A 21,121-nucleotide genomic window follows, 5' to 3' on the forward strand; every position below is an offset into this window, starting at 1 on the left:
AAGTCCCAAGTATGATACTAAAGAACTCGAAAGCATCCAACTCGTACTCCGGTGTGATAGAGCGAAGTCTGTGGTGTCGGCTTCCCCGCATCTTTGATAAGCAGCAGAAGAGACCAATTAGTACCCTTACAACATTATCATACAACATTATAACATAAGAAATTTTGAGTGGAAGATAATCAACTACACCAAGTTATCATTTCTCATTCAAAAAGCAATACACTTGTGGACATATGATGGCTCTAGTTGAATTTATTAGTAGCACTAGTCGTCAAAAATGTTGACATTAGTTGAATTTCATATAATAACTATTTTAACTTCTTCCGGTCAGCAAACTAGGCAACTAGCTAGCAGTATAAAAACATTCAACTAAAGAAAATAAATAAACTGCAAAACGTGGCGGAACCCTAAATAAGAAAGTATAAAAACATGTCTTTTTCTTCTTCTTCCCCTCTTCTTCTTTTTTCCTCCTTTTCCTTTTCCTCTTCTTCCTCTTCTTCATTATCGTCTTCTTCTTCTTATTATTTTTCTCTTCTTCTTCTTCTTCTTCATCTCCTCCTCCTCCTCTGCTCTTTCTTCTTCTTCTTCTTCTTCTTCTTCTTCTTCTTCTTCTTCTTCTTCTTCTTCTTCTTCTTCTCCTCCTCCTCCTCCTCCTCTTCTTCTTCTTCCTTTCCCTTTCCCTTTCCCTCTTCTTCTACTTCTTCTTCTTCTTCTTCTTCTTCTTTTTTCTTCTTCTCCTCCTCCTCTTCTTCTTTTTCTTATTCTTGTTCTTATTTGTTCTTCTTTTCCTGTTTTCTTTTTCCTTTTTTCCTTCTTCTTTACTAATATGTAAACTATCTAAAACTATTTATTATCTAAAACTATATCTAATATCTAAAACAGAAAAGAAAAAAAAAAGAAAAAAAGAAAAGGGGGTGTGGAAGTGGAAGAGGGGGCTCATCATGGGGGGTGGAAGAGGTTGGCCGGTGACAGGGAGGGGAGGCGACAGGGCGGGAGGGCGGCGGTGACGGGTGGGAGGGGGGCGGCGACGAGTGGTCGGGGCGGAAGGACGGCGGGGAGGGGCGGCGACGGGCGCGACGGGGCGGCAGGACGGTGGGGAGGGGCGGCGACGGGCGGGAGGGGGCGGCGACGGGGCGGCAAGATGGCGGGGAGGGGCGGCGACGGGCGGGAGGGGGCGGGACGGGCAGCGACGGGGCGGCAGGACGGCGGGGAGGGGCGGCGACGGGCACAGGGGATGGGGCGGCGGCGGCGGGCTGGTGGGTGAGAGAGAGAGGGAGAGAGAGAGAACGCAGGCGTTCATGGCGGGGGGAGGTTAGCGATTCAACGCCGTGCCCGGGTGGCCCCCCTACCCTCTTTCCTGTCAGCCTGGCAGACGGCAAAGAATTGTTTACCGTCAGCTAGCCGACGGTAAAGAAATGGCATACGACAAAGAGCAGACCTAGCCACAGCCTTGCGTCTGTGTGCCCACAAGGTTCTTTGCCGTCGGCCAGCTGACGGCAAAGAACTCTTTGTCGTCCGCGAGCTGACGGCAAAGTACTGGCTGATGGAAAAATAACCTGTGCCATCAGCTATTTCTTTGTCGTTTGCTTTGGAGAAACTGACGGCAAAGAAGTGGATTCCAGTAGTGATAACACATAATAGGTGACTATAGACTTGCAAGATAGGATCAAGAACTCACATATATTCATGAAAACATAATAGGTTCAGATCTGAAATCATGGCACTCGAGCCCTAGTGACAAGCATTAAGCATAGCAAAGTCATAGCAACATCAATCTCAGAACATAATGGATACTAGGGATCAAACCCTAACAAAACTAACTCGGTTACATGATAAATCTCATCCAACCCATCATCGTCCAGCAAGCCTATGATGGAATTACTCACGCACGACGGTGAGTATCATGAAATTGATGATGGAGGAAGGTTGATGATGACGATGGCAACGGATTCCCCTCTCTAGAGCCCCGAACGGACTCCAGATCAGCCCTCCCGAGAGAGATTAGGGCTTGGCGGCGGTTCCGTATCGTAAAACGCGATGAATCCTTCTCTCTGATTTTTTTCCTCCCCGGACGTGAATATATGGAGTTGGAGTTGAGGTCGGTGGAGCACCAGGGGGCCCACGAGGCAGGTGGCGCGCCCCCACCCTCGTGGACAGGGTGTGGGCCCCTAGCCATGATTCTTTCGCCACTATTTTTTATATATTCCAAAAATATTCTCCGTGAAGTTTCAGGTCATTCCGAGAACTTTTATTTCTGCACAAAAATAACACCACGACAATTCTGCTAAAAACAGCGTCCGTCCGGGTTAGTTCCATTCAAATCATGCAAGTTAGAGTCCAAAACAAGGGCAAAAGTGTTTGGAAAAGTAGATACGTTGGAGACGTATCAACAAGCAATATGTATATACCCACACCCACAAGTCCTTTGTGTTCTACTCGTGCATATAACATCTACGCATAGACCTGGCTCTGATTCCACTGTTGGGGAATGCAGTAATTTCAAGAAAATTCCTACGCACACTCAAGATCTATCATGGTGATGCATAGCAATGAGAGGGGAGAATGTAGTCCACGTACCCTCATAGACCGTAAGCGGAAGCGTTGTGACAACGTGGTTGATGTAGTCGTACGTCTTCACGATCCGACCGATCCTAGTACCGAAAGTACGAAACCTCCGTGATCTGCACACGTTTGGCTAGGTGACGTCCCACGAACTCTTGATCCAGCTGAGTGTTGAGGGAGAGCTTCGTCAGCACGGCGGCGTGATGACAGTGATGATGAAGTTACCGGCACAGGGCTTCGCCTAAGCACTATGATGATATGACCGAGGTGGATTATGGTGGAGGGGGCACCGCACACGGCTAAGACAGTTGTCTGTTGTGTGTTCTAGGGTGCCCCCTGCCCCCGTATATAAAGGAGCAAGGGGGAGGCCGGCCGGCCCTAGGGCGCGCCAAGGAGGGGAGGAATCCTCCTCCTAGTAGGAGTAGGACTCCTCCTTTCCTAGTCCTATACTAGGAGGGGAGGAAGGAGTGGGAGAGGGGAAGGGAAGGGGGGTGCCACCCCCCTCCTAGTCCAATTCAGACTCAAGGGGGAGGGGGCGTGCGGCCTGCCTTGGCAGCCCCTCTCTCTCCACTAAGGCCCATCTAGGTCCACTAGTTCCCCGGGGGGGGGGGGGGTCCGGTAACCCTCCGGCACTCCGGTTTTCTCCGAAATCACCCGGAACACTTCTGGTGTCCGAATATAGTCGTCCAATATATAAATATTTATGTCTAGGCCATTTTGAGACTCCTCGTCATGTCCGTGATCCTATCCGAGACTCCGAACTATCTTCGGTACATCAAAACATATAAACTCATAATATCGATCGTCACGGAATGTTAAGCGTGCGGACCCTATGGGTTCGAGAACACATCTCCAGTCAATAACCAATAGCGGAACCTGGATGTTCATATTGGCTCCCACACATTCTACGAAGATCTTTATAGGTCAAACCGCATAACAACATACGTTGTTCCCTTTGTCATCGGTATGTTACTTGTCCGAGATTTGATCATCGGTATCTCAATACCTAGTTCAATCTCATTACCGGCAAGTCCCTTTACTCGTTTCGTAATGCATCATCCCGTAACTAACTCATTAGTCACAATGATTGCAAGGCTTATAGTGATGTGCATTACCGAGAGGGCCCAGAGATACCTCTCCGATACTCGGAGTGACAAATCCTAATCTCGATCTATGCCAAATCAACAAACACCATCGGAGACACCTGTAGAGCACCTTTATAATCACCCAGATACGTTGTGACGTTTGGTAGCACACTAACTGTTCCTCCGGTATTCGGGAGTTGCATAATCTCATAGTCATAGGAACATGTATAAGTCATGAAGAAAGCAATAGCAACAAACTAAACGATCATCATGCTAAGCTAACAGATGGGTCAAGTCAATCACATCATTCTCTAATGATGTGATCCTATTTATCAAATGACAACTCTTTGTCCATGGCTAGGAAACTTAACCATCTTTTGATTAACGAGCTAGTCAAGTAGAGGCATACTAATGACACTCTGTTTGTCTATGTATTATTCACGCATGTACTAAGTATCCAATTAATACAATTCTAGCATGAATAATAAACATTTATCATGATATAAGGAAATATAAATAACAACTTTATTATTGCATCTAGGGCATGTTTGAGGAGGACGCGGGCGAGGCCACGGGGGTCGGAGTCGAGGGCGCAGTCGACGAGGCCGGTGGCGTGGCTGACGAGGCGCGAGAGGGCCCGGTCGGGGACGACGACGAAGGCGTCGATGGGGCCGAGAGGGCTGGCTCGTCCGGAGCCGGTGAGGAGGACCGCGAGGGCGATGCCGCGGTCGTGGACGAAACCCCCGAGAGCCCGGCCGGGGGTGGGGCCAGGAGCAGGGTCCGGGAGGCCGGCTCCTCCTGAGCCGGGAGGTGAGGGCCTAGCAAGGCCCAGGAGGCCGGCTCCTCCTGAGCCGGCGAGGGGAACGTCGAGGACGGCGAGGCCGCGACTGGGGACGGGGAGTCCGACGGGGTCGCGGCAGTGCCCAAGCGATGGGGTGGAGGGAGTGTAGTTTGAGAACAAATACACTTTCATTTTCTATTCTTTCTAGTTCATATAGGATCTCTTGATAGTATCAAGTACTCCCTTTGTTCACAAATGTAAGATGTTCTAACCTTTCTGTGGTCAGATGTATATAAACACAATTTAGTGTGTGCTTTTATTCATTTATGTCCATATGTATTCCATGTTAAAACATCTAAAACATCTTTTATTTATTTATTTTTTGAAAAGGAGGATGTCTCCGGCCTCTGCATTTGGGTGATGCATGTAGCCATTTTATTAATTATTCATAAAGCCCTTACAAGATAATACATCAATAAGCTTGAAGCCACCATCTTGGCAACACTTGTCGCTATTCCTATCCCCGTGATGAAGGGGGGCTGAATGTCCGAGCCTAATACCAAACCGACATCGCACCAACACCTAACATCTAATGCCGGATACCCCATCCAAGCCATAATACCTGGACTGGGTTACACACTGGTCCGGCGCACTTTCAGTGGGCACCACATGCGCACGCTACAAGGGCCATCACCTCTTTCATCCATTGATCCATCCTCAGATCAGATAATGACGCATTGACCTTGCCATGCCTCTCTGCCATCGACGCCACTACGACGCCATACAACGTCGTCCTCCTGCACGAGTCCATAGCCACCTGGCGGACGCCAAGTCTCCATTGCGCCACGCCATCGAGATCCGCCGCCATCGATGTATAGGATGAAGCGCCGCTCCACCATCTACCGACGCCCAACCTCCAAGCCATCCATATGTCCGTCCAGCTGTGGATATCTCCAAAGATGATGCCCCCACGGGGGTGACGGTGAATGTCTCCAAAGAAGTAAAAGTTCTCGCAATTGGACGAAACTTGGCAGAGAATTTTTATGGAATATATAAAAAATAGTGGTGCAAAGATCCATCGGGGGGCACCACCTGCCCACAAGGCAGGGGCGCGCCCTGTTGCCTTGTTGGGGCCCTCGTGGCTCCATTTGTCCTACCTCCAGGTCCATAAGTATCGTCTTCCTGAGAAAAAAACTAGAGAGAAAGTTTTATCGCGTTTTATGATACGAAGCCGCAGGCACCTCCTGTTCTTCATTGGTAGGCTTGATCTGGAATCCGTTCGGGGCTCCGAAGGGGGCAAATCATCGCCGTCGTCATCAATAACCCCTCTTCATCGACAACCTCATGATGCTCACTCGAAAATAGTCTGTTAATAAGACCTGACCAACCTTATTAATGGTTTATTTTTTAGGTTGATGAATTCCGTAAACACAACCTTCTCTAACTTTAGTTCACTCCCTGTTATTTTTAGTTTAATAAAGTAGAATGTCATGTTTATCCCGCTTTCTGAATTATCTATTCAGAAAAGACCTAGAACTAAAAGTGCTCATAATGTCGTAAAAATTTAACATGATTTTTTATAGAATAAAATAAAAATTTGCACTGGACACACCCCAAGGGGGTGCCCTGTTGTCCACAAGGGCAGCAGGGCACGTCTAAGTGCATTGTGGGGCCCACACGACCCCACTCACCTCTTAGCTCGCGGTCTTGCTCCTAGATACGAATTTTCGATCTCTTTGCTCGGAGCTTCATTTTCAAAACTTTTCGAAGAAATTTCTCCTTGGTATGTGACTCATCCATTGATCCAATTCGTTTTTGTTCTAATGGTTTATACATAGCTTGCAAAAATGTCATATATTATGGGATGGAGGGAGTACTACTTAGTTCAACCAAATGAACTAAATTTTTAAATGGAGGGTACCTTTAGGTTCTATAATTGCATCCCTGGCATTCAATCATAATTTATTTTTTTGAGGATGAATGGCCTTCAATCATGATTTTTTTTGTGAGACAATGAATTTTCTTTTGTGAGGGGTAGCCTGCAATCTTTTTATTTTTTGAGAAAAACCTGTAGCCTTCAATCATGATGGAACTTCGAAGGAGATGGTGGGGCGAGTCGAGCCCAGCCCAATATTTCTTTTTTTTAGAACAGCCCAGCCCAACTTGACTCAAGTCATGGGCTCAAATACGCCGACGGAATCGAAGAGAAACTTGCGAGGCACACGATTGAGCCCGAGGCCTGAGCTCTCCAAAAGCCAGCCACCGTCCCGACCCAACCCGGATCCATCCACACAACTCTCCTCCCCTCCCCTCCGATCCAACCTGCACCGAGATGGCCCGCCCGCCCGCCGCCGCGAACCTCAAGCGCAAGCGGAAGCGCCGCCGCCGCCCCAAGGCCGGCAAGGGCGCGGCCGCCGACTTGCCCGACTTCTTCTCCAACCTCCCCGACGACGTCGTGCTCGCCATCGCCAACCGCCTCCCGACCCGCCTCGCCGTCACGCTCTCCGTCCTCGCCCGCCGCTTCCGCCACCTCCCCTCCCTCTACTCCCACCTCGACTCCGTCAGGTTCTCCGGGCCCGCCTCCCCGGTCCCTCTGCCCGCCAGCCAGCCCAAGCTCCTCCGCCGCCTCGACATCGCCCCGCCCAAACCTATCAAGCCCTCCGCCCTCCGCCACGTCATCAACGCCGCCGCCAACCACGGCCTCTCCGAGCTCGCCGTCCGCCTGCACCGCCGCGTCTGCCTGCCCAAGAATGTCTTCGCCATCCGCTCTCTCGCCGTGCTATCCCTCAACACCTGCAGCGTGCCGCCCCTCTCCGCCGTCACTTGCGCCCGCCTCCGGACGCTCAAGCTACACCGCGTCTACATCAAACAGGTGGTCCTCACCGCCATCCTCTCCGCGGCGACCGGGCTCCAGACGCTGGAGATGGTACACTGCACGGGCTTGGACGCCGGATGCACGGTGGAGTCGTTGACCGTGAGGAGCTTCTTGTTTATGCCCAACGTGGAGCAACGGGAGGTCACGCTGAGAGCGCCGGGGCTGAGGACAATCACGCTTCACACGCGACCCAAGACGCAGAAGGTGCACCTGGAGCCTTCGCCGGATGTCAGCAAGGTATACCTGCACGTCGCTAAGTCCCAGGAAAAGGTTCTCTTCAGGATGCGGCCGTTCTTGGATGCTGCCACAGGGCTAGCTTCCCTTACGCTCAGAGGCTGTGCTGTGAAGGTGAGCTCTCTCGCATCCATCGTACTCTATCAGCTATTACTGCAGTGTTAATTTGTCTAGATCCGAAGTAGGCTGCTGTCCAATTGTTCACAATACTGGTCATGATACGTGGAAGAATATGCGTAGTTGATGAACGGAAGCCTCAGCCAGGCTACGTGTTCCTTGGCAGCGTTACAGTGTGTTTGCCTTGTCACAAGTCAATGATTCATGTAGTTCAAGCTGCAAAACTAAGTGATCAATTAGTATAACCTTAGGAAGGACCTCCCTGGGTTTGATCCATGAAAACTTGGTTTTAGGAAGGACAGAGTAGTTCCACCGTGACTTACTTGTACTCCCTCCGTCCCAAAATAAGTGACTCAACTTTGTACTAACTTTAAGGGGTAATACTTTGAAGTTACAGTTAAGATACTTACTTGTAATGCTTTGTATGGTGCATTGATTCTTATGTGTGTGGCAATGCATGCTGCTGACAAAGATGTGTCACTTATTCTTATAAATATGAGAAAGACAACTTAAGTATTTGTGTTATGTAGCAATTTGTAGATTCCAGGAAACAAGTAGTTGTTTGAGTCAGAACATAACAAGTGGTTGAAGTCACACACTACTTAACACTTCTATTTCTTCGTGGGTTTGGGTCTAACCTAAACAATTAAACATGCATAGCTTAATTTTATCCCATCTGCAGATTGAGTTTTTACCTCATTTGTATATTCGTATCTTATTCCTTTGCAGTTGTTAGCTGGTGAATATAAAGATATTGTGAAGTTGCCAATTACATTTGAAGGGTTGAGGATATTGTCAGTGAGCTTGAATTTCTCGCGTGAATCAGAAGCTGTTTTCCTGGTGAAGCTGCTTCAGAGCTGTCCTAGCCTACAGCAGTTGACCGTCTCGGTATGCATCTTATCATCTACAGGTTTCAGTTCATTGAGAGATGTATTATTATTATTATTAACACACCTTACTTCATGCTAGGCTGCTGAAAATAAGATGACAGAGGCGTCCTTTAGTTTTGCTGATCACAAGAAGATGCTTGCAAAGGCATCATGCCTAACTAATAGCCTGTTGAAGATTAAGTTTCTTGGGTTCAAGTCTGGAGAATATGAGAAGGACCTCCTTGTTTTCCTATTAAATCGAACCAATAAGCTGAAGAAGATTGGGGTGCAGTTTCCAGCAAGCGAAGAAACCACTGTGAAGTGGGCTTTATCTGTGAGGCCAGCCCCAATCGAGAGAAGATCTACTATGTTCAACAAGGGCTACCTGCAGTTGGAGTATACCTGATAGCTTACACGATAGGCATACACCACATGTTTTCAGTTTCGCTGCACATACTTCCCTTTGGTAGAACTTTTGTCCTTGACTTGTGGACATGACACGGGCGTGATGGTTGCAATCTCGAGTGGTTGGGTTCAACCCTTCTTTACATAGCTAGGTGAAGTTAGAACAGAGTTTGAGACAGATATATGAAAAGAGCAGAGAATATCTGGGTTGTGTTGTAGTTTTCACAAGACAAGAACAGGAGATGAGTTTTACTTGTGTGTCGTAATGAAACCTCAGTTGCTTTATTGCTTCCTTTATAGTACAGTAGTTCTCAACAGTTGGCATAATGTTACACACAACATGCATGTCATACAGCAACACCAGTACAAAGGGCTGCTGCTCCAGAGCCTGGGCTATGTGGTGATTACTGTGAAGATTTAGCATAGACCGTGTGCTCGTATTTGCCGCTCCACCTGCACGTTGGTGACATTGAATGAGTAAACTGTCTATGCTAGGTGTCTGAAATTCAAACGGCAAAAAAGTTTTGGTGGACTCAGTCACCTGTTGGAATCATCAGATGGGACTTGGAGCTCATGTCCCGAGCTGAATGGTTCGAAAACACGGTCAATGTCTTCATTCTTCACCTCTTCAACGGTTGCAGGACTCCACTGTTGAGATTGTATGTAAACCCATTTAGGCCCCAGTTGAAGAACAGATGCGCGAGAAAAATATGTATTGAGAGAGGGAGGGAGAGACCTTAGGTGCATTGTCTTTGTCGATGCTCAGAGCTCTAATACCCTATCATCAAACAAAATTGAAAATTGGCTAAGATTCAACCAAAAGACTCGTTTCATTCATTCATTGTACGGTTGCAATACCTCGTACACATCGCCAGTAATGATAGATCGGAGGATGTTCATTGTTAGTCCGAATTCCTTCTTCAAACATTCCTGCAGACTCTGCTTCCGACCTTCTCTAACCTGAAAAGTAGAAAATAAATCGTCAAAAACAGTAGACTTACTGGCTTACCTTATGCAAGCAAAAGAACCCCAGCCTAAACCGCACCCCATAAAAAGATTCTAAAGTATATGGTGTTTTGCACTAGCAAAGCCATATCTAACAAAAGAATGACTAGTGTGGCTATTAATGGCAAGTGTAAGCACATATTTAAACAAGAACCAAATATGAAGCCTACACAACAACAAAATTGTCCACGGATAATGGATGACACGAGAGTTCCTACCGATCGCAGTGTGATCTTCAATCCAGTAGGAGATGATCTTCTCATACTCTTCAGGACTGGAGCTATCCATTGATTTCCATCGACGCTCACTTCTGAATCCTACATCCACAAGCAAGACAGTAATTTATCATACTATAAAAGAGAGGAAAATCATTCGTCTCATTATACGGCATGGCAGTAAGAGTATGAGTGTATCATTTCTGCCTTCCTCCTATGTAGTAAATGAACCACAGAACCAGCATGATAAACCAATTACAACATTCTCCTAAGCTGAATAGCCGAGGGCGATATAATTTTAGGTGCTAAGTGAATAAATCAAATTACCAAATTTTGTAAAATTTTCATTATCACATGAATATTTGAAGCACTGAGTGTAGAGCGAGCAAAAGCTGACTGGTAGTTACTGAACAACAGATCAAGAAAATTGACGGATAAAATTAATGAGAGAAGCAACAGTGTGAAGATTTTCCATCATAAGTGCTGAAGCCTTACAAGTGCTTTCAAGATCTCCTCAACAGTCTCGGCTGAGAAACATTTATCGATAGTTGGAAGCCTATCAAAAATCGATATTCCAGTGTCAGTTTGTTTCCATAAATAGAATAATTAGTAGCACATTACTCAAAGAAACCGTTTTTTCTTCAAATGAGTAAACGTGGAATCCTTCCAACAAATAACGGAATTATGATATTTATCAAGAAATAATCCTTAACTTGTTTAAAATACTCTCTTGATCAAGTTGAACATCCGTAGAGAATTCCTCAATGACAGCTCGGACTGCAGACTCGTCGCCTGTGTTTAAATTCAGTAATTGTTTTTCGAGATCTTCCAATTTCTGCCATACATATTCTAAACTAGTCAAACTACAAGCAAACCAATATCAGCAAGTATTTTGTTAGTCAAGCTACAGGTTGACAATATCAGATTTTTGTGCTTGGAACCAAGCTCAAAATACTGCAAACAAAACAATACATCAAGAAACGCAAACTGCTGGAAGACTTACTTCAGAATGGACAAAATGAGTAGCAAGACCGGCAGTGATCATTTCTTTTGCATTCAGTCTAGCACCAGTCAAAGCCAGATACTCCCCTAAAAGTTAAGAAAGAGTGAAAATAAGGAGATTGAAACTGAAATTCCTATTTATAGTTAATTGGCCATGACCAATTTTCTCATGCCTAACTCATTCATACTGTTTGTCCCAAAAGGACAATATCCCTCTTGAGCAAGTCATTCAAATTATTCTCTGGGGATGTGAGAATCGGAAATTAAACTCAATGCCTACCTAAATATCCAGGGAGCCGAGAATGGATATAAGAAAAGCTACAATCTGTGTGTAGTCCAACACTTGCCTCGGGGGTGGCAAAAACCTACACAAACAGAAACGATCCTTATGAGAAACTCCAAACAGATATATAACTACACTGGAGTATATAGTACTCCTTCCGTTCCGTCTTATAAGATGTTCTAACTTTTTTCTGAATTGGATGTATATACAGACGTGTTTTAGTGTATTTTGGATGTCTATATTGAAATATCCAAAACATCTTATAATTCAGAACGGAGGTAATATTCAAGTTTGATTGGATCTCGTTTAAAAAATTATGCAAGTATTATTTATTTACACAAACAAAATATCAATAGAAAGGCATTGAAGCTTACATTGATGTATGATCACTAGATTATTAAGGTGATACATGTACACAAAAATTTGAGAAATCTACAAACAAATTTATCACTAAAAAGGCCATATGTGTGGCATAAATTGATTCATACTGTTTTCTCTGTGACAACTGCAAATTTCAGTGGAGCAACCATGGCTGCACCTCCACCCATGACAAGTCCATTAACAAGGGCCACCTGTATGAATGCACAAGTGTATATTTTCAGAATATAACATCTGCAGTAAAACAGGGAATTTTCCTCGATTATGTCACAAGGGCATCACCGTGGTTTTCTTATATGTATGGATGTGATAGCAGAGCCAGTACATCCTATACACAACCTCGAGGCAGGAATCATCTGCAAAGCAGTCATATAAATATCTCCAAGCAGCCTTGCTTTGTTACATGCAAATATAAATCACTGATGATGCAAATCAGACAATACAGCACGGCGACTCTGAGAATCCCACCTGATGATCTCCCTTCGTAGAACATCTTTAGGTCCCCGCCAGCAGAAAATGCGCGTCCTGCTCCCTGTTGATCATGAAACCTCACATTCATGCACTTGTGACAATTGCTGAATATTAAAACACTTGAACAAAAAACCAATCTTCTGTCGCAGGACGCCGAATTTCAACACATATTATTGCTAATCATTTAAACTTGCTGAACATGACATTCGGCGTTTCCTTTGGATTAGAGAAAAGCAGTCATTTTTTGTTGCATTGGTTTCCTGAAACTTCTCCTACTATGGCAAACCATGACACTCTTAAGAACCAGCTAGCCTGGTTGCCGTCCTAAAGCAGCATATAGCAGCTTAATGTATGATGCGCCAGGTGCCAACGACTACGCACCTTGAAGATGACAAGCTTGGCATTGGCATCTTTCTCCCATTTCTCCAAGAGCTGGGCTAGGAGATAGACCTGCACACAAATTAAATTAGAAGCCCAACACAAATAAGCAGTCGCGACTCATTATTAGCATTCCAACCACTTGTAATCAAACATCTCCCGAGCCAAGAGCAAGAGAGCGCACCACTCTGTCGTTGATGCCGTTGAGCTGGCGCGGGCGGTTGAGGGTGACCACCCTCGCGCCGTTGATCTCCTGCCCGAGCACGACCTGCGCAGAGAGTCGGATTCCCGCGTTCGGTGAGCCGAGCCGGTGATATCGCGACGAAGAAGAGAGAGCCAAGAATCGTACTGGACGGTTACCTCGTTGGGATTGGATTGCTCTTGAGCCATGGCGAATCGGGAGCTGGAGATTTCTTTGACGCGTACAAGGTCGCGAGGTGAGGCGGATGCCCAATTGGGGTTGGTGAAGGAACCATTGGTGTGGGAGGGAAGAAGAAGGGTAGGGGAGTGGGTTGGTAAGCCGGGAGTGAGGTTGGGGTAGGTGCGACCTGCGACGTGTCGGAGAGTGGGGACCGGGGATTGACTACTGTTGAGCTGGGTTGTTGAACTGAAAATATGTCCACGGCCACGGGTTACCAGGGAGTGAATATATGAAGGTATTTTCCCACGGACTTGTTTCGTCACATCAAGAACGCTTTTGATTGGTCATATTAGGGCATCTTCAGCCGTTCGGCCCCAAGGGCACGAAAAAGCGCCGCTTGGAGCGAGCCGGCGTTTTTTTTCGGTGTGGGGGCGAGCACGTTCCCAGCCGCCGCCCCAAGTCACTTCCAGACGCCCTCACAGTTCGTCCAAATTTCAACAAACACGATCAAATTTTGGCAAAATTTAAGCGTTTTTTACACGAATAAAAGGGACGGAAAAAAACCTAAACTACGGCCGATGTTTCTCCTCCTTGACACGGCCGCTGCTCGACCCCTCGCCCCGGCGCGCTGCTTCACTCGAGCGGCGGGTCGTTGCCGCCCTCGACGTGCGCGAGGACGCCGCTGAGCGTGCGGCCAGGGACACCCCACCCCAGGCAGCGGCCCTCGCTGTTGTTGCGGCCGCGCGGCGTCGGCGCGTTGTTGGTGGAGACGAGCCGCTCCTCCTGTCGGCGTTCGAAGTACGCCGCCCACGCCGCGTGGTTGTCGGCGGCGTACTCCGGGAGCGCCCGCTCCGCGGCCGTCAGGGACGCCCGCGCACGCTCGATCTCGTCGTGGAAATAGGGCGTCTCGGGGACGGGCAGAGGGGGGACAGGGACCCCGCCGACGCTGAGCCTCCACCGCGTCGGAGCACGTACGTCGGGCGGCGCGGGGTAGTTGGCCTCGTGGATGAGGTAGGCCTCCCGCTCATGCAGCGAGCGGCGGCCGAAACCGTTGGCCGCCACCGCGTCGCCGGGGTACCTCACGCTCATGGTTGCCGGCGGGGAGAGAGAGGGACTTGAACGGCGGAGAGAGGGGAGAAAGTGCGGCGGCGAGGAGGGGGAGAGATGGGTGCCGGCGCGGCCAGAGGCGCCTTTTATAGCGGCTCGGGGACGGCCGCGTGCGAACGCGTGGCAGAAGGCGGGGCGGCGTCGCCGCACTTCGCCGCCCGTGAATCAATGGCAGGCTGACCGGCGGCAGCCTTGGCATTGATTCCCCGCAGGAAAACCGAGACGATGAGGACGACCAGCCTTCGTCTCGCTGACGCGCCGGTCCCGCCACTCTTTCACGCCAAAACGTTCGCGCCGGCGCTTCCGGGCGTCCCCCAGCGCGCCGGGTTCGGGTTGGGTGCACCGGCGCCAATTTCGGCCCAGTCCAGCGAAAAACAGGCTTGTGGGGGCACGACTGGGCCGATTTTTCGGCACCGACGCTAAAAAAGGCCTTGGGGGCCTGTTGGGGGCGCGGCTGGAGATGCTCTTAGATCGGACCAGACCCGTGCGGAAAGAGTCTAGCTCGTTTGGTTGCCTGGCCCGCACGAATCTCAAAGCAGGGTTCAGTATGAGCCGAATTGGTCATTTTTTTGCGAGCTGCTCGGTCGAGCCACCTCGAGCGCACGCGATGGGTCCCGTTGCACGAAAAGATACACGGGGATGCGAGCTACTGTGCAACCTGTAGGCTATCTTCTACTACCTCCATTAACCTCTTTTCTAATCCCCTTCTTCCTCCTCCCTTCGATCTACACAACGATGCATCGGTTCGAGATAAGTTTTTTTTAGAAAAGATTCACATCGATGTCATTTCCATTCAGGCGATCGATTCGTAGTTTCATCAACCGTAGAGGAGGGAACTGAGATAAGATCAGAGAGGAGTAGAGGAAGAAGAAGCAGGGGAGAAAGAGGAGAACGGGAGGAGGGGGCGAGCCGAGGAATGGCGACGCATCGCAGGGGCTCACCGGCCGGCGCGTCGCAGTGGCTCGCCAGCTGAGGCGGCGTGAGAGGGAGCGACTGCTCGGATGCGAGGTAGAGGCACTCAGGAGAGGTGCCCGCCTCCCAATCCTTCCGCGTGGCCGGCAAGATCCTCCGCCGCGCCATCCTCGAGCAGGCCTTTCGGCCCCGCCTCGCGGGCAGTCTTCGTTATTCGAACATGCACGTACAAAGCAACCAAGCAAGCTGCTTGATTGATCTTTCCTGAATGCGCACGCAGACCATCCGCAGTCAGCTTGCTAGCAAGCTCCCTCGGCGTGCGCTCTCCAACTCCAACGACGGACGCGCTCTGCCTCCTCGCTGCGCTTCTAGCGTGCGTGCTCACGTCAACCAGCTGCATGGTACGGGAGCTACGACGACGACCAGGGCCGGTCCTGGGGAGCTCCTATACGATGCATTCTGCGTCAAAGTGTCGGGAGTTCGCACCGCAGGGGAGGGGGGGTGATTGGGCCGCGTTTCTCTGTTTCTTTTTTTTCTTTTTCTTTTTTTGAGCGTAATAACTTTATTCCTCAAATAACAGCAAGATCGTTTACATAATGGTGGAGAATAAAGTCAGGGACGATGGTCTCCCACTCTTCTGATTTACTAATGCTGAAACAGTGCTTTGCTAAACCATCCGCTATCAAGTTTGCCTCTCTAGTACAATAATCAAAACTGATAGAAGCATAATCCATTGACATGAGGGAGCATTCTGCTATGATTGGGACATCCACTCCCATGTAGGCATTAGGATCAGATATGGCCTCCAGCGCAGTCAAACTATCAGACTCGATGATAAGCTTCATACAACCCAGTTTCACTGCTAGGTACAGACCACATCGAATAGCAAATAATTCAGCTGAACCTGCACTAGACACATGTGGTAGGACATGAGTTGTTGCCCCCAGAAATTTGCCATGGTCATCTCGTGCAACAGCTCCGCAAGCTCCTGTGAACTTATCCTCATGAAATGATGCATCGACATTGATTTTTACAACTCCCGCACTTGGCTTCTTCCATACATGATCAATCCTACGTATAGGCTGGTTTGGTGAATGAGCACGAACAAAATTTGTGGCAAGTACTTGAATAGAAATAGCTGTTTGATTCGGTGTCTGTACTGTCTCCCCTCTTGTATGTTGCCTTCTTTGCCACCAAATGAACCACATGGCCACCAAAATAAATTCGGCTGTTGGTATGGTATGTGTCACTGTGCGCAGCCGAATCAATATATCTAGGGTGATAGAGCCGGATCGGTCTTGCCGAGCGGCTTGTTCAATCACCTCCGATAGTCCTAGAGCAGTCCACACTTCAGATGCACGGATACACGTAAATAGACAATGCTGGATATCCTCTAGACCAATTTTGCACAGCGGGCATTGCGGGATCAAGGGTACATGTCTGCCTACGAGAACACCGTAACATGGTAATACCCCCTTTAATACTTTCCAGCCAAAATGTTTGATCTTCCCTGGAAGGCGAAGTTGCCATAATTCTTTCCAAACTGCATTCAACTGAGCACTCCCTAGGCTATTCAAGCTTGCGTAATGACGTCCGAACTGATGATCGAACTCCACATGGTATGCCGAACAAACTAAGAAAGTTCCAGATCTCGTATAATGCCACGCCACAAAATCTTCCATAGTTTCAACATGGAGGGGGATTTGAAGTATTCTGTGCACATCCACTGGTGAGAACACACTATGCAATAGTGCCTCATCCCACTGTCCCGTGTGGGGGTCGATTATATCTTCCACCTTTGTTAACATAATTCCTCCTCTAGGGGTAATAAGTTTCCTGGTTTCGCTAGAAGGGATCCAAGGGTCCTCCCAAATGTTAATCTGGGAACCAGTGCCCACTCGCCAGATGCAACCCCTTTTGAAAGTTTGTATCCCAGCAACAATACTTTGCCAAGTAAAAGATGATCCTTTCTTTGGACCAGCTTTGAGGATATCGCTATTAGGATAATATTTTGCACTCAGAACACGTGCACACAAAGAGTCAGGATTTTGGAGAAGTCGCCAACACTGTTTTGCTAACATAGCAAGGTTAAAACTGTGAAGGTCTCTAAACCCCATGCCTCCCTTCTTCTTTGTGACACACATTTTCCACCATGCAAACCAATGCATTTTCCTTTTCTCCTCTTCATCACCCCACCAGAAACCCGATATTTCATCAGTGATTGATTTACATATCCCTTTCGGTAACTTAAACACAGACATAGCATAGGATGGAATTGCCTGCACCACAGATTTCAGGAGAATCTCTTTACCTTGCATTGATAAAGTCTTTTCTTTCCATCCCTTCAGTCTCTGGCACACTCTGTCAACTAGGTGCTGAAAACAGTCACTACGGTCAACCCCAACCATAGTTGGTAAACCCATATACTTATCTGACAGAGCTTCAGTTAATATGTCCAGCATTCCGCAAACACTCTCCCTGTCATTTACTCTGGTATTAGGACTAAAAAATATACTGGATTTTGGGGTACTTACACGCTGCCCTGAACTAACACAGTACATGTCGAGAATCCTTTTCAGCGTGTTTGCATTCTGATTAGTTGCTCTCATCAGTATCAAAGAATCATCTGCAAATAAAAGATGAGAAATAGAAGGGGCATTCCTTTAAACTTTTATACCTTCAATTCCACCAATTTCTTCCTCATGAGCTAGCATACTTGATAGGCCTTCAGAACATATCAAAAAGAGGTATGGGGACAAAGGATCGCCCTGTCGAAGGCCTCTGGCTGGTAAAAACTCCTCTATTTCCATGTCATTAAATCTGATTTGGTAGCTTACGGAGGAGACACACTCCATAATAAGTTCAACCCATTGCGAATGAAAACCCAACCTTATCATCATCTGCCGAAGAAAATCCCATTCTACTCTGTCGTATGCTTTTAGCATGTCCAACTTAACAGCACAAACACCATTTGAGCCATGTGTTCGCTTTTTAATGGAATGAAAGCATTCATAAGCGACCAACACATTATCAGTTATTAACCTGCCTGGTACAAAAGCACTTTGTGTCGGGGAAATCACGTCAGGAAGGATTTTTTTCAGTCTATTGGCCAGCATCTTTGAGATTATCTTGTATACCACGTTGCATAAACTAATGGGTCTGAATTGGGTTATTACCTCAGGGCTGTCCACCTTTGGGATTAGCACAACATTGGTAGCATTCCACCCATCTGGGATCTTCTTATTGTTGATAGCATCAAGTACTTCTCTAGTAAGCTCCTCTCCAACAATGTGCCAGAAGCGTCTGAAGAAAATAGCATGAAGGCCATCCGGTCCAGGAGCCTTCATATCGCCAATTTGGAATAAGGCTTTCTTTACTTCCTCCTGTGTATATGGTGCAATTAATAAAGCATTCATATGCGGCGTAACCACTGGTTTAACAGTGGACAGCAAATCCTCATCTATCATTCCTGCATCAGAATCAAAGAGGCTCCGAAAGTAATCGAAAATGAGGGGCTTGAGGTTATCATTCCCCTCAACCCATTCATCATTATTATTTTTCAATCTCTTAATTAAATTACGGCGCCTACGGGATGAAGCGTACTGATGATAAAATTTTGTGTTACGGTCGCCGCGTTGCAGCCAATTCGTATGACCTCTTTGAGCCCAATAGATTTCCTCCTGTTCAAGAAGGTTTTCAATCTTCAGTGTAAGTTCTTGCTGCTTCGACTTAATCTCAGCAGTAAATGGCACACGCATGATCATTTCCAATTCCTGTTGTGTTGCCTTCAACCGAGCACGAGGGCCCTTCAAAACTTTTCGATCCCACAAATGGAGATCCTTATGCACAGCAGCCAGTTTGTCGCTAGCCGAAGGACAAAGCCATTGGACGACTGCCTTTTGCCACGCTGTTCTGACCACCTCTTCCACAGTTTCCTCTGCCAGCCACCTCACCTCAAACTTCCGGCCAGCTTGACGACGCTGCGCAGCAACTCCTGCTAAGTACTCTGTATCCAAACAGATTGGTCGGTGATCCGACTTGCCCATATCCATATTACTCAGCCCACATAACAAATGCATCTCCATCCATTGTGCATTCGAGACAGCCCGGTCCAGCCGTTCCCGTAGACCTCCCCTGAAGAAAGTGAATTTATCCCCGTGGTAACCAATATCCTCCAAGGAACAATCCGACAATGCATCTTGGAAGGCTTGAAGCCTAGACTGCTGCCGAGGGGCTCCTCCCTCTTTCTCTGATGAAAATAAAATCTCGTTGAAATCACCGATTGCCACCCACGGGAGATTCGATTGTGCATGGAGATCGCGAAGTAGCTGATACGTTCTCTCCTTATTATCCCAACTTGGCTCGCCATACACCCCCGTCAACCTCCACAATTTACCATCCGGTTCCTCCACCGAAACATCGATGCAGCTAAAGGTAGTAGTCCGGGAGTAGATCCTCACCTCCTTCTTCCAGACTAAGAGTAACCCACCTCTCCTACCATCGAAACATGGTGCCACAATCATATGATCCATCCTCAGCTTTCTCATCAACTCCTCTGCCTTAACCTCGTCCAAATGCATCTCAGACAGAAAAAACGCGTCGGCATTATTCCGCCTCTGGATGTCCAACAGCGAGCGAACTGTCTGGGCCCCGAGCAAGCCCCGACAATTCCAACTTATGAGTTTCATTTGTGACCGTCGACCCTTCGCTGAAACTGACGTTAATTCAGAGGCCTACCCCCTGATCTGAATAGACGAAGAATAGACCTGCAAAACCTCGCCGGAGGAAACACCCAGAACTGCAGTAAAGAGAACCGATCGTTGCCAACCAACGCCAGGATAGAAAACCGGTCACTGCACCAAGCAGCGCCGGGACAAAAAGAATAGATCCAAATTTGTCATCAGATCCGATCAACAAGCAAGTTCCCTAAGCACCATCAGGGAAACTGTACGCAAACACCGTAGATGGAATCCTCATGACGTACTAGCAGTAGTCATACGAGATCAATTCATGAACCTGCATCGGAACTGTTGCACGCTGAATTTCTACCAGAGAACGAGAGACCAGCCACGGCACCGCCGGTGCCGCCCTGGGAAAGAGACGCCGGCCCACGCGCCGCTGCCAAGGAGGCGGCCGGCGGCGGCCCGGCTAAACCCTAGTCGCCTTAGTAGTCGCCTGACTTCCAGGAGAAGAAAACTCTTTGGTAGTAGATGTGCGTTTCTCTGTTTCTTTGTTGGGCATGTGTTTTGAAAACCGTTTCTCTGTTTCGCGTGCGCTGCTTTCTTTGTTTCGCGCGTGCTTGTTTCTCTGTTTCTTTTCTTCTGTTGTTTCTCTCTGTTACTTCTGCTGTTTCTTTGTCAAAGGAAGAACAGTTCCAATAAAAGAGAAAAGTAATGACAACCTTGTTTCTATTTGTGAAACTTGACAAACAATAGTAAAAGAAGAGTTTGAAATGTGCAATAAAGAATCAGCATAAGAGCAAAAAAATAAACATACAAAAAAACTATATGGAAATAATAATATAAATATTTGAGCTTCTTTGCAAACGTATTTTGCAAATTTAGACATTATTAAATATTAAACATAATGCAAGAAAATATAACTGGGGAACCATGTTAAACAAACAGTAGATTAGTTTCCTCATGGAACTGTTCCTTTGAGTTGAAAAAAATTCTTGCATTGGGACCCTTGAGAATAAAAAAGGGAAATATGTTTCCCAAAGAAATCGGTTGCTCGTTTACAGAAATGTTTCAGCTGTTTTCAGACATTGTTTACACCCAAAGTTCTTGCAAAGAAACTATCACTAGACCATCAAGAGAAAAAAAAAGATAGCTCTATCGTTAAGGAAACATTTTTCGCATCGAAGTATTCCTTTGAGTTGAATCTTGCAGTGCAACTTCCCTTGAAGGTGACAGTATTAATGAGACCCTTGAGAATAGAAAGAAGAAATATGTTAATTGGAAATACAGGTGCAGAACATTTCATCATTGGGATTCTTTTTGGTTGGACCTTTTAGACTAACTAATAAGAACAATGATACCTTTCAGAATAGAAATAATAAGGATGTTAATTGAACTTAGA

At 47.3% G+C, this 21,121-nt stretch overlaps 3 protein-coding genes across 3 annotated transcripts; 1 reads left to right on the forward strand and 2 right to left on the reverse strand.

Annotated features, from left to right (window-relative positions):
- The first annotated feature begins 6,691 nt into the window (after nt 1-6,691).
- On the forward strand, nt 6,692-9,213 carry LOC125544807 (FBD-associated F-box protein At5g60610-like). Its single transcript, XM_048708573.2, has 3 exons — nt 6,692-7,651; nt 8,384-8,542; nt 8,624-9,213. The coding sequence occupies exons 1-3, from the start codon at nt 6,761-6,763 to the stop codon at nt 8,927-8,929; spliced, it is 1,356 nt and encodes a 451-aa protein (XP_048564530.1). The 5' UTR covers nt 6,692-6,760; the 3' UTR covers nt 8,930-9,213.
- Nucleotides 9,192-13,177, reverse strand: LOC125544808 (ATP-dependent caseinolytic (Clp) protease/crotonase family protein). Its single transcript, XM_048708574.2, has 15 exons — nt 13,021-13,177; nt 12,845-12,928; nt 12,664-12,732; nt 12,280-12,343; nt 12,094-12,167; nt 11,922-12,005; nt 11,431-11,515; nt 11,152-11,237; nt 10,862-10,983; nt 10,644-10,704; nt 10,152-10,250; nt 9,787-9,888; nt 9,665-9,706; nt 9,470-9,576; nt 9,192-9,381 (listed from the first exon to the last, which is right to left on the reverse strand). Exons 1-15 carry the CDS (start codon nt 13,048-13,050, stop codon nt 9,333-9,335), a joined length of 1,158 nt encoding a protein of 385 aa, XP_048564531.2. The 5' UTR covers nt 13,051-13,177; the 3' UTR covers nt 9,192-9,332.
- A 2,432-nt stretch (nt 13,178-15,609) lies between these two features.
- LOC147980336 (uncharacterized) lies at nt 15,610-19,620 on the reverse strand. The gene is made up of 5 exons (XM_087515560.1): nt 18,696-19,620; nt 18,217-18,509; nt 17,718-18,027; nt 17,352-17,666; nt 15,610-15,944 (listed from the first exon to the last, which is right to left on the reverse strand). The coding sequence occupies exons 1-5, from the start codon at nt 19,618-19,620 to the stop codon at nt 15,610-15,612; spliced, it is 2,178 nt and encodes a 725-aa protein (XP_087371686.1).
- Nucleotides 19,621-21,121: the final 1,501 nt, after the last annotated feature.

This window comes from Triticum urartu, chromosome 3A (assembly GCF_056163025.1).
Source record: "Triticum urartu cultivar PI428250 chromosome 3A, HENAU_Tu73, whole genome shotgun sequence".
NCBI classification, from domain to species: Eukaryota; Viridiplantae; Streptophyta; class Magnoliopsida; order Poales; family Poaceae; genus Triticum; species Triticum urartu.

Coding starts and splice junctions, on each gene's coding strand:
- LOC125544807 (XM_048708573.2), top strand. CDS start 6,761: ATGGCCCGCCCGCCCGCCGCCGCGAACCTCAAGCGCAAGCGGAAGCGC. Junction 7,652..8,383: donor TCAGAGGCTGTGCTGTGAAG/GTGAGCTCTCTC, acceptor ATTCCTTTGCAG/TTGTTAGCTGGTGAATATAA. Junction 8,543..8,623: donor TACAGCAGTTGACCGTCTCG/GTATGCATCTTA, acceptor ACTTCATGCTAG/GCTGCTGAAAATAAGATGAC.
- LOC125544808 (XM_048708574.2), bottom strand. CDS start 13,050: ATGGCTCAAGAGCAATCCAATCCCAACGAG. Junction 12,006..12,093: donor ATACATATAAGAAAACCACG/GTGATGCCCTTG, acceptor GCATTCATACAG/GTGGCCCTTGTTAATGGACT. Junction 10,705..10,861: donor CAAGAGAGTATTTTAAACAA/GTTAAGGATTAT, acceptor GATTTTTGATAG/GCTTCCAACTATCGATAAAT.
- LOC147980336 (XM_087515560.1), bottom strand. CDS start 19,620: ATGCATTTGGACGAGGTTAAGGCAGAGGAGTTGATGAGAAAGCTGAGG. Junction 18,510..18,695: donor AATCTATTGGGCTCAAAGAG/GTCATACGAATT, acceptor ATTCTGATGCAG/GAATGATAGATGAGGATTTG. Junction 15,945..17,351: donor AAAGACTTTATCAATGCAAG/GTAAAGAGATTC, acceptor TGTCTAGTGCAG/GTTCAGCTGAATTATTTGCT.